At 36.4% G+C, this 17,584-nt stretch overlaps 1 protein-coding gene across 1 annotated transcript; it reads right to left on the reverse strand.

The window, feature by feature from the left end:
- Positions 1-912: 912 nt before the first annotated feature.
- LOC127456484 (ribonuclease P protein subunit p25-like protein) lies at positions 913-2,405 on the reverse strand. Its single transcript, XM_051725003.1, has one exon. It carries the CDS (start codon positions 1,778-1,780, stop codon positions 1,121-1,123), a length of 660 nt encoding a protein of 219 aa, XP_051580963.1. The 5' UTR covers positions 1,781-2,405; the 3' UTR covers positions 913-1,120.
- Positions 2,406-17,584: the final 15,179 nt, after the last annotated feature.

The following is a 17,584-nucleotide window of genomic DNA, read 5'->3' on the forward strand; positions in this document are numbered from 1 at the left end:
TACTGAAGAAAATTCTAAAATACTTCTCTCAATGTCATCAGAACTGAATGGTTTCTGGGGGGGAAAAAACAGTTTCTGTGCGTACCCCGATATTAAATCTTGCAGGCATAAGTAAGCAGAAATGTTTACTTGACATACAGTGAATGAAATATAGTAGAGCAATGGAGGAAATTGTTAACAAATTGAATGTAAATTTTTATATTTGCTTTCTGCATAAACACTGTCATATTTAATACATTATTGTTTGGTTTTTAGGCCCATTTTAGTTATAGTACAGTAATACTGCCTTTTGTAAAGCAGAAATGTTTACTTGACTTGAATGGAATATAATAGTATGCAGAAGCTGGTAGTTTGTATTTCCATGTTAAGCCACATTTTGAACCTTTAATTTGAGTTTTTCACTGACATTTTGTAAACGCTGGCATGTCGTAACTGTAATACCAATTTGTTCACTTAACCTAGGATGTGTCATTTATTTTATTTTTATTCTCATCTGGTAATACTGTTTAACCAACATAAACTTAAGAATATAATAAATGAGGTTTATTTGATATATGAGCCATTTAATATATTCATGAAAAACTCTTGTCTTAGATTCAACTTTTTACTGGTCTCGGTCTCGACTCGGACTCTGCCCTCTCCGGTCTTGGTCTTGATTCAGACTCGACCCTCTTCTGGTCTCAGTCATGACTCGAACTCAAAATACTCTGGTCTTGGACTGGACTTGGACTTGGATGAGCTGGTCTCGACTACAACACTGTGTCCATGTTTGACAATAAATGTGTTTTATTGCCAAAATTGAATCTGTCACTTGGCAGAAACTAGCCAAGTGATAGAAGAAATTGTGGCAAAAAAACATATAATTTGATTGAACACACACTGCAAAAAAACATTCTCAACAACATCTTTGCCTTGATTAATTGTTTATTCATTATATGGTTAGTTGCATTGTATTATTTGCATTTAGCATTGTTTTTCCCCTGCTGACCCTGTCAGAACCATTTTTCGGTCGTGACCCACCAGTTAAGAACCACTGCTCTAGGCCCCTTTGAGAGCCCTGGCTACTTATCAGAAAGTTCGTTAAAGTCTTTGTTGGGCATTGCTGACTTTAGCATAATGCTCAAAGACTGGCTTTTTTTGCTGGTGGCTCCATCAGAGAGTCAGTGGAGTCCAGAGGTCTTTTCTCCACTGTCTGTGAAGCTTCTCCTCTTGTTCTCTCGGTCCAGAAGGTGTTGTCAGGGGGCTGGTAACCAGGTTCCAAGGGGTCCAGAGGGTCTTTAGAAAGCAGGATGCTGATGCAGGGAAGTGTTCGGTGGACGGTCATCTCCGAGTCACCTCCTTCCTGACTCTCCCAGACCTCTCGTAAGCCCTTGTACTGGAGCTTAGTCATCTGGTGAAGACCACCAATCTTTCTCTTCATGATCTCAGCACATGTGATGGTTTTAGTGACGGCCCGGCCTGACCCGCTAAACACGACCTGTCTCAGTCCAGTCTGACCACCGGTCCCAGTCTCATCCTGCATCCGTGCCATTGCGAAACCCATGAGGTTCCTAATTTTACTGCCCTCCTTCACCCTCATTTCCAGCACGCCCGGCGGCAACCCAAGAAACGGACACAAGACGTCCTCTTCGATCCGACACACTTTCTTAAAGCCGCCCATTTGACCCTGCTTGAGACCACAGCTTGTCAGTTGCAGAGGTTGTGAGGTGGTGATGCACTGGGCATTTCTAGCCTGACCCTGAACGGACAGGCAAGCGTCCTGATGGGCGCTAAGCTCCATTGGAGAATGTTTGAACACTTTGAGTCTCAGGAGTGATTTCTGGAATAGCCCACAGCAAACAGGCAATCATTCCTTCATTTTAAATGCTCAAATTACACACTATTCTGCCGTCTCTTCCAATCTCATCCGTAATTAGAGTCCTGCGGGTGAATTGGTTCCATGAAAGGACAAACCAGATAAGAGAGTCCAGTATCATGACTGCGGAATCTGCATTAGGTGCTCTTCATGAGCGCAAAGCTCTAAAGACTATAAACACAAAAAGTAAACCTTTTGGCATGATATTCAAAAAAAGCCTCTTGTTGTAAAGTTTTAGATATTTTGAAAAGCTACAAGGCTTTACCCACGTGTCCTATGAAATGCAGTGTCCAACATCACTTGTCTGGTCTCTAAATGAGCTGTTAAATTTGACAACTTCCAGACTTTTAACTTTCCTAAATGAAGTAGCAATTCCTCAGAGTGCGTAAGGTTTCAGACAGCGCATTTACTTCTGTGGGACAATCCAGCAGAGATTAATTTCTCCTTGTCTCTTTTCCAGTCCTCTATTCTCACTTGCTCTCTCTTCTTCTTGGCAGACATGAGCGCTGGACTGCATCACTGTCTTTCTCTATTGCTCCTCGTCTTCTATGTGCTGGCAGGGCTGAATGAGGCTGGAATCGCTCTGTATCTCTCCTGGTACCCGTGCTGCCTCAGAAAGGGAGGGAGGGAGGGAGGGAGGGAGGGGGTGCCAGCCCTCTTAAAGTCACAGCAGCCCCAGATTCCAGATGAACAATCTTATTTAAAGAGCACACAGATCAGATGTGGGTGATTCTTCAATTGTCTCACTTTATATTATGTGTCTTTATCTACTATGTACTTAAGCATTTGATACAATGTACGTATTATGTACATACGTGTTGTTGCACTGTACTTACCTTTAAAGTACCTGCTTTTCATTACATCTGAAGTTACACTGTTCACCTTAACCCTAAACCTAATCTTAAGTCTAAACCTACCTGTACCTCAATTTCAGTAGCAGCAAATGTGAATCTTGTGAAAACATTGCAGAACAATATATAGTTACACAATAAGTATTTTGTATTGTTTGTATTTTCGTACTTAAAAACACCTAATATAAAAATTGACCCAAATGAGAGTGGGATTTATGGTAAAAATTGACTTAAATATTGGTACATTTCTCATCTACACTTATCATATCACTTCTGAAGATATGGATTTAACCACTGGATTCATATGGATTACTTTTATGTTTCCTTTATGTGCTTTACAGAGCTTCTGAGTTCCAGTCACCATTCACTTGCATTGTATGGACCTACAGAGCTGAGATATTCTTCTAAAAATCTTCATTTGTGTTCTGCAGAAGGAAGAAAGTCATACACATCTGGGATGGTGTAAGGGTGAGTAAATGATGAGAGAATTTTTATTTTGGTGTGAACTATCCTTTAGTATTAGGGTTGTCACGACACAAAAATTTCAGTAGTCGCTAAAAATACCAGTGATATTTCTCTATACCGGTTTTGATACCATGGCAAAACAGATATTAACTAATTTGTTTATTAAGTAAACATTGTTTCACCATCTCAAGTAATTATAAAAGACAAGTAAATAGTCAGTAATAAAATAAAAACAAAGAAACAGATTACAAGCAATATAAATTTACAGATTACAAGTTCCAATGCACAGATCTGATATTTTGATACAAATCCAGTTTATACATTAATATTTTGCCAAGATGGATATTTTGAATTGTATTTGAGCTTATAGGCATGTTTCCGCATTACCGCGAGCACCTGCAGAGCACACATGCTTGTGTAATCATGCACCTAAAAAGAAGCTGTCTGTCAGTCAGAACGACAGAAACTCTAGTTTCATTACATCTTTTTAATTTTAGTGTCAACTTGGTACAAAAGTATTGGAACTTTTGACATCTCTAGTAAGTATTTGAGAATTCAGAATCAATCAATTTATTTTTATTTTTTTAAATTCAAAGTTAATTGACCACTAGCTAGCATGTTGTGTTAGCAAGTCCATGATATATCCAACTTTTTTTTCTTTTTCTTTTTTTTAAAAAAAGTATGAATTTGTCAAACCCATTTGAAGGTTGTTCAAGGCCATGATCAGAATTATATTCAAGAACATGTGCTAAATGTTTTAACAAATAAAAATATGTTCACTTTTCCAGATTTCAAATAGTCAAAAGTGCACCTAATTGAAGAATAACCCTTAAACTGGACAGATGATTCTGTACCTTTAAAAACAAACCAACAGCTCTAAAGCATCTTTGTCAATCCGTTTAGAGGACATTCTGGTGCAAGAGCTTGAGGAACGCTAACAGTTAAAGCACAGCTCTGAAACACAGAGTCGCTTGCGTGCAGAAAGGCGCATTTTCATCAGGTGATTGAATGTGTGAATGAAATTAGCTAGAATGTAAGTGAAAACATCCTTCATAGAGCAGTTCACAGTCCAAATGTTAAACTGTGCTGCGCTCGGCCTCTGCCCTGCTACATGCATTTGTCCATTATCATTTGCATAATGTGATGTTAATGGTCTTTGTAAAGGAGGAATCTTGGGAAAGGCTTCTTGAGCAGGGAATAATGACAGATTTGAATCACAAGAGTTACTAACAACTGTCCTTTTCATCCCTGATTCACTATAAAACCATTTGTAATTAAGCTATGATCATTTATACGATTTTTATTTTATTTGTATATGTGTCTATTTCATTTACATATCAATATCATACTTTTCATACTTACAATATAAAAGTTTTTTATTCAATTACATGTAGTGAGAAAATGTGAATCTTTTGAACCAAAATTTCACTTCAGATGAAGTCAGCTTTGCTCACTTTTAACAATTCTTTGATAATAACAGTACCTATCTTGATGTTTCCCTTTCAAATAAACACATTTCAGCAATTACACTTTCCTCTCTCTTATTGTGTTAGCACTGTGACAAAGTGCATCTCGCTGAACCCCCCGTGTAATTCGCTGTATATTTCCTCTCAGTGTGGGTCAGTGATCCGTGATATTCTACCGTGAGTCATTTGGGTTTTTCAGTACTCTGGTTAGCTCTGTGCGCGCTGTCAATTAACCGCGGTATCAGCACAGACAGCAGAGGTACTCCGGCCTGTTCCCATCGGACGACAGACGGGACAGAATGAGAGGTGAGCGAATGAGAGAAGACAGATCATTCAGGCTGAACCAATGCACTGTCTAAGAGAGAGAGAGAGAGGGAGAGAGAAACTGAGAAAGAGACACACAGAGAGAGAGACAGGCCTGTTTCATACACACAGATTCCCAAGGGGAAAAAGGCATAAAAACAGTTTAATTTTATACAATTAATTTGATTAATTAACAATTCACCGCAAGCTAAAATAATCTGTCATTATTTATTCACCCTCATACTGTTCCAACCCGTAAGACTTTCTTATTTCTGTGGACACACAAGGTGAATTTTAGAAGAATATCCCTGACATTTTTCCATTAAATGAAAGTGATTGATAACTTGGTCTGTCAAGCTCCAAAATGACAATACAGCATCATTAAAATATCATGAAAATAGTCCATGCGACTCATGCACTTTATCCCACGTTTTTGGTCAAATCTATGTGGCGCTTCCACATATTCAAACTTGTACATTGTAATCAGTTACAACACACAGCAACCAATGGCATTTGGCATCACTGATGTCACAACTGTCCTTTTTATAAACAAGAAAACAAAAATATGATTTGACAGATGCAGTGGAGGGGAGTGTAACATTTTTATGTAAAAATATATTGTTCATTGTTTGTTCATGATACCTAATGCATTAACTCATATTATTGAATGGAACCTTTTTATAAAGTGTTACCAGAATTACATAAAAATTCCATTAATTGTGAATGGCTAACATTTATTTGTATTGAAAACAGTTATTAATAGTTCTTTTGTCAATATCAAAGGTCATTGTGATATATTGGCAACCAGTAAAAAACCATGAGAGCATCACACACAGCAGAGATACATTTAAAAATAAGAAAAATATATCCATTACAAGTTCTAAAACTGCTCCAGTGAGAAATCATTTATAACTATGATTTGTTTACTGTCAGTGGCGATTTGCTGTAACACAAATCACTAATTATTAAGCAAATGCGTGAAGCAGTGCCATTATAGGTGCTATATGTAAGATTGACAACAAGCGTTTGAAATGGGTACTGCAGAACAAATTCAAATTATTTGAGAGAATATTGCCAGAATGTTGACATGCAAATTAGCCAACTCAGCATCCGTTTTAAAGTATTTCTGGGCTTAAGCTGTCTCTATCTTCCACAGGCATCTCCAATATTTATCCTTTTTTTACTACGCCTCTGGTCATGGTGGTTTTTAGACGGATGGCGAGGCTTTTTAGGTTGGGTGGATTTGTTATCTCTGATCCAGTTCGTTTACTTCCATGGCTGCAGCATGCAGTGTTGTTAGCCTGTAAACTTGTTCAAATCTGGCAACCCAGCGGTGTCACACAGGCCAAAACATAAACAGAAATTCCGGCCCGGAATGGAAACTTCAAAGTAGAATATACTGGCTGTAGCATTGTTATCGGAGAAGCCAGTATTTCAACTTAGCATGTTTCCTAATTTTCTAATGACATATTATGGTCATTTTATGATTTAGTACAGTAAAAAATAAAATAAATAAATAAATAAATACTACATATAGCACATTAAGGTTAAATTGTAATTGCTGTGATTAGTCGTATTGTGACCAACATTAATCTGATTTAAAGGTGCAGTATGTAAGATGCAGAAACCCTTGTTATTAATGACACCTATGGCCATTAAGTGAACTGCAGCCAGCTACCTGTTGCTCATGCTCGCACTCGTGCACACACATCCATAGGGACGCAAGCGAGCGTGCATCCAAAACAATGATGTAACGTTCAAATAGGCTGAACATGATTCATTGGCATCATGCTGACAGATGAGGTAGCATGATTAAAATTGCACAGTTATGATTGTTTTACTACAAACTTTGAGACTAAACTACAACTACTTGTCAGCTAACATATCATACTGATACACACATACAGCTACACACTACCGAACTATACCAGACAGTTTACTGTTGCACTGCACTGTTATGTTGCATTATTTTATGTTTTGTATGTCATATGTTGTACAACGATCAAGAAACCAGCGTATTTGCTTAAATTGATCCTGTATACCTGACATTTAGTATAAAGAGAAGATCGTTGAAATTATTTGAAAGTTATGAAGCAAAGTAGCTTGCAATTCATCAGCGTTAGCAGGCAAGATCAAGTTAGCTAAAATTACATAGATCAATCCTTATGGCACTATATTTCACATGCTTTGCTGTTATGGAAGCTTACCTGTCCAATAAGAAGAACACCAATTCAGAGTCGGTTTTGATCCCCAAAACCGAACGAAGGTCCCTCCAGTAATCAAATGCCCTGCCGATGTTTACTCTAGTTTACGTTCCCGCTTAGCTAGACTGGATTCAGTAGAAAAAATCCAAATTGGGTTTTTTTTTTGGGGGGGGGGAGAGGGCTTACTAGGAGTTTGTGTAGGAGTCGGTGTTGTGCTGAGAGCCGGACGTTTGTTGGATTCCATCTCTAACAGAACGTTACCTAGTGTTGCAGTCTGTTGTCGCTGTTGAATAGCAGAAGAGAAGCTATTACTGTCTGATGTAAAGCTCTCGGTAGAGCATATAAACGTCACATTGCAACCCAATCCCTTTGCATGAAAATCAGTCTACAGACTTTAATAGGCAACCTAGGAAGTCCGGGAAGGGCTCATTTTTTAAGTTGCGTTACAAGCCGTTTACACATTGGCAAAAAAAAAGACGAATATTACATGAAAATTGTTACATATTGCACCTTTAAATTGGGATCTTCATAGAATAGCGCTGGGATGAGTGACTGATGATGAGATATTGAGAGCACCTGGAGAGCTTGCTTGTTTGATTGACAGCGCGCATATTGAAGGGAGTAAAGCCGCCTTTTCACTGCATTCCACAGACGACATACGATAGACCAGAAGTCATTCATTTCCAATGGAGAGTCGCACGGAGGCTGCGTGAGGTTCCGACCATGTCCGGATGTGACATTTTAGGATTCTGATTTGAGCCTCGGCTGCATTAAAATATTTAAACTCGTGCGACATGCGACCGCCCGACCGGAAGTGATGTATTCATGCAAAACTATCAGCGCAAAGTGAGAAATATCAATAGATTTTGTCCTAAACTTTTACTACTTCTGTATTTTGGACAATTAATAATGTAGACATCAGAAATTATTGTTAACATTGCAAATATCACAAAAAGCTTTTGGAATTACAGTAAACTTGTGATTAAATGTGTACATGTGTAATTTATTTCTGCATGTTCTTCTATTCTACATATTTAAAATCACATCTACGAATTTCTGATTCATATTTGCTGAATTAGGGTTGTTGTTGCTGTTAATTATCATAATATTAACTATAAAAACAGTAATAATGATAAATAACACTATTAATAATCATGTCTCTAATAGTAATTGGAGACAGTGATCATGATTGCTCAAACAGTCTCTATCGCTCCACACAACATCTGATTTTCACAACTCATGTTACATCACATATACTCAGATTTGTATTTGCATGTTTATTTATTGTTTAATTCATTTTTATACCCGTTTGCAGTCTCGTTATCCTCTCTGTGCTCACTGTGCAATGAGTCAAAATAACTACCGTAATGACTCTAGAAAATGGGCAACTTAATGTTCATACATGGTGTAATTCTTACAAATTTTTTCAGCATATTTATCTGAATTACAGCATGTCTGAAAGGTTACATTTGTGAATACTTAGAATTGCCAACAACTCGCCCTCCAAAGGCCACGCTGTCATGCATCAAGGGAAAGAGCTCATTCATTAGAGTAGCAGTATATGTGATTCACTGCATGCTGCAAAAAAGAATCTAGGCACGATCGGCCGGTCGTTGATCACAGATTTAAGATGAAGATCGGCCGATTTAGATCGGTGGCCGATCGATCGGTGCACCCCTACACAAGATGACAACAATATGCATGTTAACAAGATTTAAGAGTGATAAAATAGCTTACTAACCTTTTTTGTGTAAAGTTATATCCAATTTCACAGGTTCGTTGTCATGATGACATAACACCGTAAACCCTAAAACACTAAAACGTCCAAAAAACTATTATTTAAAGGAATGTTCCGGGTTCAATACAAGTTAAGCTAAATCAACAGCACTTGTGGCATAATCAGGGGAGGATTTAGGCATGGGCGACATGGGCTGGGCGCCCGCACGATTATTGATTAGTGATTTTCTCACGATTATAGAGTGACTATCGTGGCATATTTATGCCTTTCTTCTCACTAAAACAATTTGCTTCTCATTTGGGTTTAAATCTGTTTTTAAATATGATAAACTCTTCATTCAACATGACACTATCCACAGCAGGAAACATCGCAACAAATGCCACCACTTAGATATGTGTGTGTGTCTGTAGGGGTGAAATGATCGTTTGGCTGTTAGGGTAAAATTACCCTCATCGCTCATAAGAAGATACACAGCTGCCTGCGGGAAAGAGAGAGAGAGAGAGTGATGATACTATTTGTGTGTTTTAAAAAAAAAAAAAAAAGAGATCGTATGAATATATAATAGGCTAGGGAGATAACAGTCAGACCAAATTGATAACACTATATTTCTTATAATAAACTGTAGTCAGAGTGTTTCATGATGATTTGAGGCTAATTTGTCTTTTCAGTCTTCCTAGTAGTTTAACCCATCAGTCATAAAAACAGCACCATATAGCACCTGTTCACACTATCATGCCTTCTGCAACAACAGCACAATTTTAAATGAAAGCTCTCATGGTTTGATCCAATGTGATCTCATGAGTATTCGTAGGTATTTGTATGTAAAATGTGGTTTTAGCATATGTACATTTGCTTAAGTTTGCACAGTGAAACATACAATATTGTCAATATTGTATTATTGTAATATTGTAAATATTGTCAGTATTGACTGCATCTAAATCTTACATAATTTTAGGTATGAACAACTTTGAGATGTGCAAATGTTTACGAATAGTTAATTCATAATTAACTCGTAGTTAATTCACATATATTTAATGCAGTTGACGCATTTATGCAATTTTACATTATAATGGTTCTGTTCTGTGTGATTTCTTGTGCCATATTCAAGTTGTTTCCAAGGGTTCTATCACTTTAACCAAGGCTAAACTTTATAATGTTTAAATGAGTAAAAATGATGTGGAAAAGTGGATAGGTTTAGGGCTAGGAGTAGGGTTAGTGGATCTATACACACACACACACACACACACACACAAAAGAAAAGAAAAGAAAGACAGAAAAATTCAGATTTATGCATTTCAATTTCATAACCAATTTCCATCTAATTGAATTGAGTAATTTAAAAAAAATAAAAAATAAAAAAACTTAGATACTGTATTTTAAGTTTTATTAACTTAATTTAGCTAAAGATTGCACAATTTAAAATGATGAAAATTTGTTATAAAATTTAAATGCGTAATTCTTATAAATAGGTCTAAATATTTTTTGAGTATAAAATACCTTTAGAAAAGTAAAAATGTAACTAAATAAATTTATAATAAGGATTCATAAATATTTTTACGTTTCTAAAGCTGTAAATACCTAAATACATTTACATTTTAGATGCTTTAATACATTCATATTGTACTTTTCAGCATCTATCCAAACTTATAAAAATGTACCTTTAAATGTAACGTACAAATACCTACGAATAATAATTAGATTAGGATGTTTGATCAAATGATAAAATGCTCAACCTGAACGAATGTCTTATAGTTGTCTTTGCAAATTAAGCTTGGATTGAATGAAGTATTGTGAAATTTAAAACTATTACCCACTTCACTTTTATGTGCTATTAAAAGAGCTGAAAATTTCTGGCAACCATAAGCAGCAAACTGTTTTGTTTGCCATAAAATAACGTCGATATGGCCACTAATAGAAAAAAACAAGAATCTCACATCCTCTCAAAGTCATGCAAGTTGAGGTGACATTTAACAATTTCTTTATCAAACTGCCTTCATGAGTGAAAGACCTGTGTGTGGAACTCCAGGGCAAATAAATACAGAGCAAAATAACTCAGTATTTGTTAATGACAATTAACCAGAAGCCCTGTGTAAAGAACTGAGACACGTCTGAAAAGGGAAAACTTGATCAAGGAAGACAGGATAGAGAGAGAGAGATAGAGAGAGAGAGAATGGAGGCAGCCAGGGGCAGCAGGGGTATAATTAACTTTCCATAACACCAGTGACACCTTAAAGCCCCCCATCGGCCTTGATCGCCCCTAAGCACTGCAATGCAGATATGTGCATCACACACACAAACAATACACTTCTTTTGGGACAACAAACACTGAGAGAAAAAAAATAAATACTAGTGTGTATTTAAGTCGTAACTGCGCACACAGAGATAATAATTCACAGTTTAAAATGTTCAACAGATGCAGAAGCAACAACAGGTAAATAACACAAACATCTGATTCCACCTTGTTACATTTGATTATAAACGTTTGGAAACCTGAACCACATTCCACACCGTTCACTGCATTAAGTTAAATTGCTGTTTTCCACTTTCTTTAAAGATGAGTTATGCATGTCAATGTGGAGAGTTTAATTTAACAGCCCTTCAGTGTAATTGTCATTACCTGATAATGGCAGACACACACAAAGCTTCAGGATGACTCTTGTGGAATTTATTACAGTATTTTGATCAATTAAATGAAAAACAATTAGCACTCATACAAAAAAAGCAAATGGCTATTAATGATTCCCTGTTAACTGATTGTTAAGAGAGGAAATGACGCATATGTTAAGTAAAATAAAGCATTATTTAGAGAAACCATAATAAAGAATCAGCAAACGTACTGCATATTGAGAAATATATAAACCGGTCTTTGATATCAGTAAACTAACGGTAAACCATTGAACTGTTGAAAGCAATACAATTTGGTTTGGCTATGGATGCTAAAATATCTATTTGTCTGTTGATGTACAGTGTTATACATTAAAAACAAGTAAATCAATACCAGAACAAACAAACAAGCAAACAATTTGTTATTAAGAGTATTTAAAGCAATATTCTCACACTTGAAAATGAACATGCAACAAAGCCACATCATAGGCAAAATTATTAAACAGGCAAAAAATTACATTTAATAATTAGTAAAAGTTAATAAAGGGCTTTAATTCCCATAACATGTTAGTTTATCTTCCCCGTCTATGGAGCACGTTTTAACATTTCTTTTCCTGGTTAGATAACTAAAAAATTATACGCTGTATTCATGAAACAAGACCACATATTTGTGTAAAATTAATGACTTTATATTCAACATTATATGTTAACATGAGACCTGTGTGATAAAATCTCTAACTTACCTTGTCTTTGTAAAGTTATGCAGAATTTTGTTGAGTGGAGTTTGCTCCATGTAATGTCTGCATGTGCTTTAACAAAAACACGAGCTGTACATTTCTGCTTTTAACCCTCTGGTACACTTGCCCCATTGACTTCCATTATAAGGTAATATACTGTAAACAAATCTTTTTCTGTGATAATCAACTCACAGATGCTATCCATGGTGCTAAAGTTGTTTTGAATCCAAAACCTTCATGTTAAGCAGTAAGTGTGGTGGTACAGATTGAATTTAAGCAGGTTAGATGTTGTTGTTTGTTTGTTTTTTAGTTAATTAGTTGCTTTCATCAGTCAGAACATGACTGTTTTACCCGCATTTGAGCTTCATAGGAGTGATTGTCGAACAACACCTCATGTAAACTCGAACAATTCTGCATGTATCCAGATGGCAAAGTGCTCCTTAGAGAGAGTGTGTGTCTGCGTGTATGTGTAACTACTCCCCTGCAGTGGCCATTTGTACTGGGTCACTACTTTCTTCGTCACGCTCGTAGAGACGCTAGGTCATCTAACACAGCAGCACGCTGGGAGGGAAATGTTGTGTGTGTGTGTGTGTGTGTGTGTGTGTGTGTGTGTGTGTGTGTGTGTGTGTGTGAGAGAGAGAGAGAGAGAGAAAGAGAGCGAGAGAGATAGAGAGAAAGAGAGAGAGATTTTCTATCAGATCATTTTCAGTAGGTGCAGCAGTTTTAATCTAAATAATATCCTTTTAGCAGTTTTGATTGTATTGTTGGATAATGATATACTTGGCCATTATTGGCTTTGGAATTTGACAAAATCTATACATTTAAGACTCGGTTTATGCAATATGTAAAAATGTGAATCAGACAGTTGGGTGTTTAAGCTTAAAGAGAGGTGAAGTGTGTAATGTTTTTCAATATTAAAATACTTCCTCCTTAAAGGTGCACTCAGTAACTTTTGTCTTTGTGTCATCTTTGACTTACACTGACACCTGGATGCAGCATAATTTATAATCAATAGTTTTCAGTTTCAGATGTCATTGTAGAAATTTGATATTCACATTCAGGCATGATTACTTTAATCAATGAGTGAAAGTGTCAAATAACAGGATGGTTACTGAGGTTAAGCGAGTAGTATTTGGCTGGTCATGTGATTCTAACATGGCAGCCCCCATGTGTGGACCCTCTCCATGTAGAATAAAACAGCTTTTATAAGGTTACTGATATGACTGGAGTCTTCATTTTAATGTGAGTGGTCATGATTTCCTACATATATTGCAAAATTACAATTCATGTCTTTAGGAGTTCAACTTTTTAATGAGGAAAAAAATTACTGAGTGCACCTTTAAAATACCTCCTTCCTTCCATCTGGCCACCATGGCCACCAAACCATGCGCATGTTGATTTCTCAGAAAGTGTAAACACTGTGGCTCTGTGGAGCTGTCAAAACATTGCTCTGTTTGTTTGAGCGGCCTGTCCAGCCGGACACAGCAACATTGGCTCAATCAATGGTGTAAGTTTGGGGCAGGACTTGTCTGACTAATTGAAAATTGAGGAAAGCTGTATGAAAACAATCCTTATTGTTGCAATTCTGTTTAGTGACACTAGCAGCACAGAAATGACTTCACCTTTATAAATCTGAGTTAGTGCTGAAAAAATTGTAGTCATATGCACAAGGGCACTTTTGTAAGCAAGCCAAGATTAAATTTCAGGTGTCAAAACTTTGTAGAATTTCTGCTCCGAATGTGTTACACAGTATGTAAATTCGTTTTATGTGCGTGTGTGTATGTGTGTGGGCGGGTTTGGGTGGTTTTAGGTTACAAACTGGTAATTACAATGGTATTATGCTATAAATGTGGGTTATGAGGACATTTCTAGTGTCCCCATAATTCAAATCGTTTAAAAACATACTAAACAATGTATTTTTGAAAATGTAAAAATGCAGAAAGTTTTTTGTGAGGGTTAGGTTTAGGGGTAGGGTTAGGGTTAGGGGATAGAATCTATAGTTCATACAGTATAAAAATCATTATGTCTATGGAGAGTCCTCATAAGGATAGTCGCACCAACATGTGTGTGTGTGTGTGTGTGTGTGTGTATGTGTGTGTGTGTGTGTGTGTGTGTGTGTGTGGAACAGACTAGAGCAGATTTGTTATTTTAATTGCAATAGAGAGCAAATCCCCCATAATGCCCTACTTTACAATAGAGCCGTAATTGCAGGAGTGTAATTGCATGCCAATGTTCTGCAGCTCAATGTGTGTGTGTGCAACTGTCAACGGTGAAGAGCTCAATAATTAGAAACAGGGGAGAAATGAGGTAGCAATTTTACATCTGCAATTATCAAAATCCAACAGAAGAGCTGTGACAGTTTCCTGAGGCAGAGCCTACATATATTCAGAATGGAATACTGGCGTACTGCTTACTGTACGGTGTACACTGCATACTGCCTGATATTTAAATTAAAATGTATGTGAAAATTTATGTTGTATGCAACGACAAACATTCCAAACAGTAGTATGCTTGACTGTTGTCATATGACATCATTATGTTGCATGTTTAATTCAGTGAGTGCCGTTCATTTATTATCTAAAAAATAAAAACAATGTATTTAATATATTCAGTTTATTTATTTATATAATATAAATGCATCATTTTTCAAAATAATTTCGTTTAAAAATTAGGGCTATCAATTGATAATGCCCTACTTTGCAATAGAGCTGTAATTGCACGAATGTAATTGCACGCCAATGTTTTGCAGCTGTGTGTGTGTGTGTGTGTGTGTGTGTGTGTACAACTATCAATGGTGAAAAGCATTGATTAGACCAGGGGTTCCCAAACTTTTTTGTCAGCTGCAACCCTTTGGTTTTAACGGTTTACTTGAAGTACCCCCTGATATTTTGAGTAATGTTAAACTTTCTAAATGTAATACATTTTACGTCTTTGCACTTTTCCATTCATTTTTATGAAACTTTATTACATTTATTGTTCTTTTAAATAATATTAAAAGTGTTATTTAATTTAATTCACCACTGGCATTTCTCTCCCAATCAGAGTTTGTACTATATACAGTACAATCATTATCTAGCACAGCAGAAAATTTGCTTTTTTCATTTCCATGATCATTTTATAAATGTATGTCATTCCATTTGTGTAAGTATATTTGAAACCTTGATATAGCGAATATATTTATTTCAATAATTCAAACTTATTTTCATAGAAGTAACAAAGCCAGTACTGCAGCAAGCATTATAACCTAGCCCCTAGGGTAATGGGTCCCACTTATTTCTAGAAATATTATTAGGAAATAAAACATTTGATGTATATTTTTAGGTAATTATACATTATATACTAAGAGTTTTGTCAGCCGTCCAAGGAAACAGTGGCTGGGCACCTAAACGAGAGATAGAGAATGTAGTGGCATAGACAGAAGGATGATTAGGAAAAATTGATGTGCTTGGTTTAAGTTTCTTTATTTGTCAAATGACAGACGTTTGGAATTATCTGTCAATGTTTTTAAAATTCGGTAAATGACAATATGAAATACTGATGCAGCTCATAAAAACACAAAGTTACTTCAAGCTTTTAATAGCTCGGATCGTAGAAAAATATGCAATTTTATTAATGCTTTTATTTTATTTATTTACATACGGGTCAGGGAGTATTATTAATTGCATGAATTTTAACTACTACACTAAATTAAAGGTACTGTATTTAGCCTTTCTGGAATTTCCACAAGCTGACCCGTTGGATTAGCCACGCTACCTCTTTCCAAAACCCTGCACTCCAAAGATACCAAATGAGATTCATTGAGGCAGAAACAATTGTCAAAAATAACAGCAGCAAAATAGCGCCCTCAACTGACAACTGTTATGAACAACATGGCATAAAAATGGCATTAAGACTTAATAATTCGCTGCAACAACAATGCTATGAGAACGTGAAAAATTATTGACTGGCGGAAAGCGTCAGGGACTGCGGCCCTCGGACTTATTTTTGTTTGCTGTTTACAGAGTCTAGTGCTGTCACAGAGACCGGTGAGATATCTCATGACACTTATAATATCTTTCAGTTTTTGCATACCTTTCCATGAAATCGCTTACAGCAACTTTAAATTGACAGCCCTAGTAAAAATTTTAGTCTGTTAAAATAATGGGTCAAGAGAAATTAAAAGTCATGGTTGATAATACTTCTGGTATCATGGTCGAAGTCATTGTGAACTGGCGTTGTATGAAAAGGGTTGCATAAAGATTAATCTAAGATCTCCATTTTAAAAAAATCACAGCATGCGGATTTAAAACGACATGAGAATAACTAAATGATGGCAGAACTTTTGTTTTTGGATGAACTATTCTTTTAAATTAGGGTCTATTTCAAATAGATATGAGTGAGTATTAAAAATAGGACATTTGTTTTTAAGTGGACGAGGAATAAGTGTTTATAAGAGCAGAAATAATGCAAGCAAGGATGTGTCAAATCTGTTTCCTTCAGCAACCACTTAAATAACTCTCCGAGACACTCAGGCAATCAGCTGCTCCAGTTTATTGCTGATTTTAATTTGGAAGAGTGATCAAATTCTCTGCAAACAGAGGATCTGGCAACCAGCAGAAGATGCATAGAGATCAGCATTAAGGTTAACAAGCTGGGAATGAGGAGATTACAGCCAATTAACTGCTAGTAAACGTCCAGTTCCCTGCATTTTCGCAACTGCTTTTCAAAAACACAGCACTGTGGTTATCACGAGAGCTGTACATCTAAAGGCAAACAAGTTAGCAGGAACACCCTATTCTCACGGACTTTGGTAGACGTTTCTAGCACTTAAATGTCAATAATGCTGTTTCTTCCAGTTAATTTTTTTATATCTGAATGCCAAATTTAAATGCAAATTTAACCTGAAAGACCTCTAAATATTCTTTAAACTCTGCTGAAAAGCAGGGCGTAGGGTGAGAATATTCTCTCCCCTCCCCTCAAGCATTATCGAATGGTCTTTGTAACCGCTGGCAGAGCATTTGTGCTGATGGAATAAAAACAAACACCTTTCACAATATTGAAAAAAAGTCACATTCAGCTGTGAACGATATTGGAGAAGCATGTTGTAATAGAAAAGTGCCGCAGAGAGTCTTAAATACAAGGCAATCACAGTGTCAAGCAAAAAGTCAAAGTGTGTGTGTGTGTGTGCGTGTGTGTGGACCCCAGTGAACATTTCTAGGTTATGATCACTAAAACTTATTTTCATAGAAGTAACAAAGCCAGGGCTGCAGCAAGCATTAAACCCTAACGTAATGGGTCCCACTTATTTCTAGAAATATTTTAAGGAAATAAACCATTAATCAGAGGTGAACCCAAACAAAGTGGAGCCCTTGAAACCCTTTT

This window comes from Myxocyprinus asiaticus, chromosome 18, assembly GCF_019703515.2.
Source record: "Myxocyprinus asiaticus isolate MX2 ecotype Aquarium Trade chromosome 18, UBuf_Myxa_2, whole genome shotgun sequence".
NCBI lineage: Eukaryota > Metazoa > Chordata > Actinopteri > Cypriniformes > Catostomidae > Myxocyprinus > Myxocyprinus asiaticus.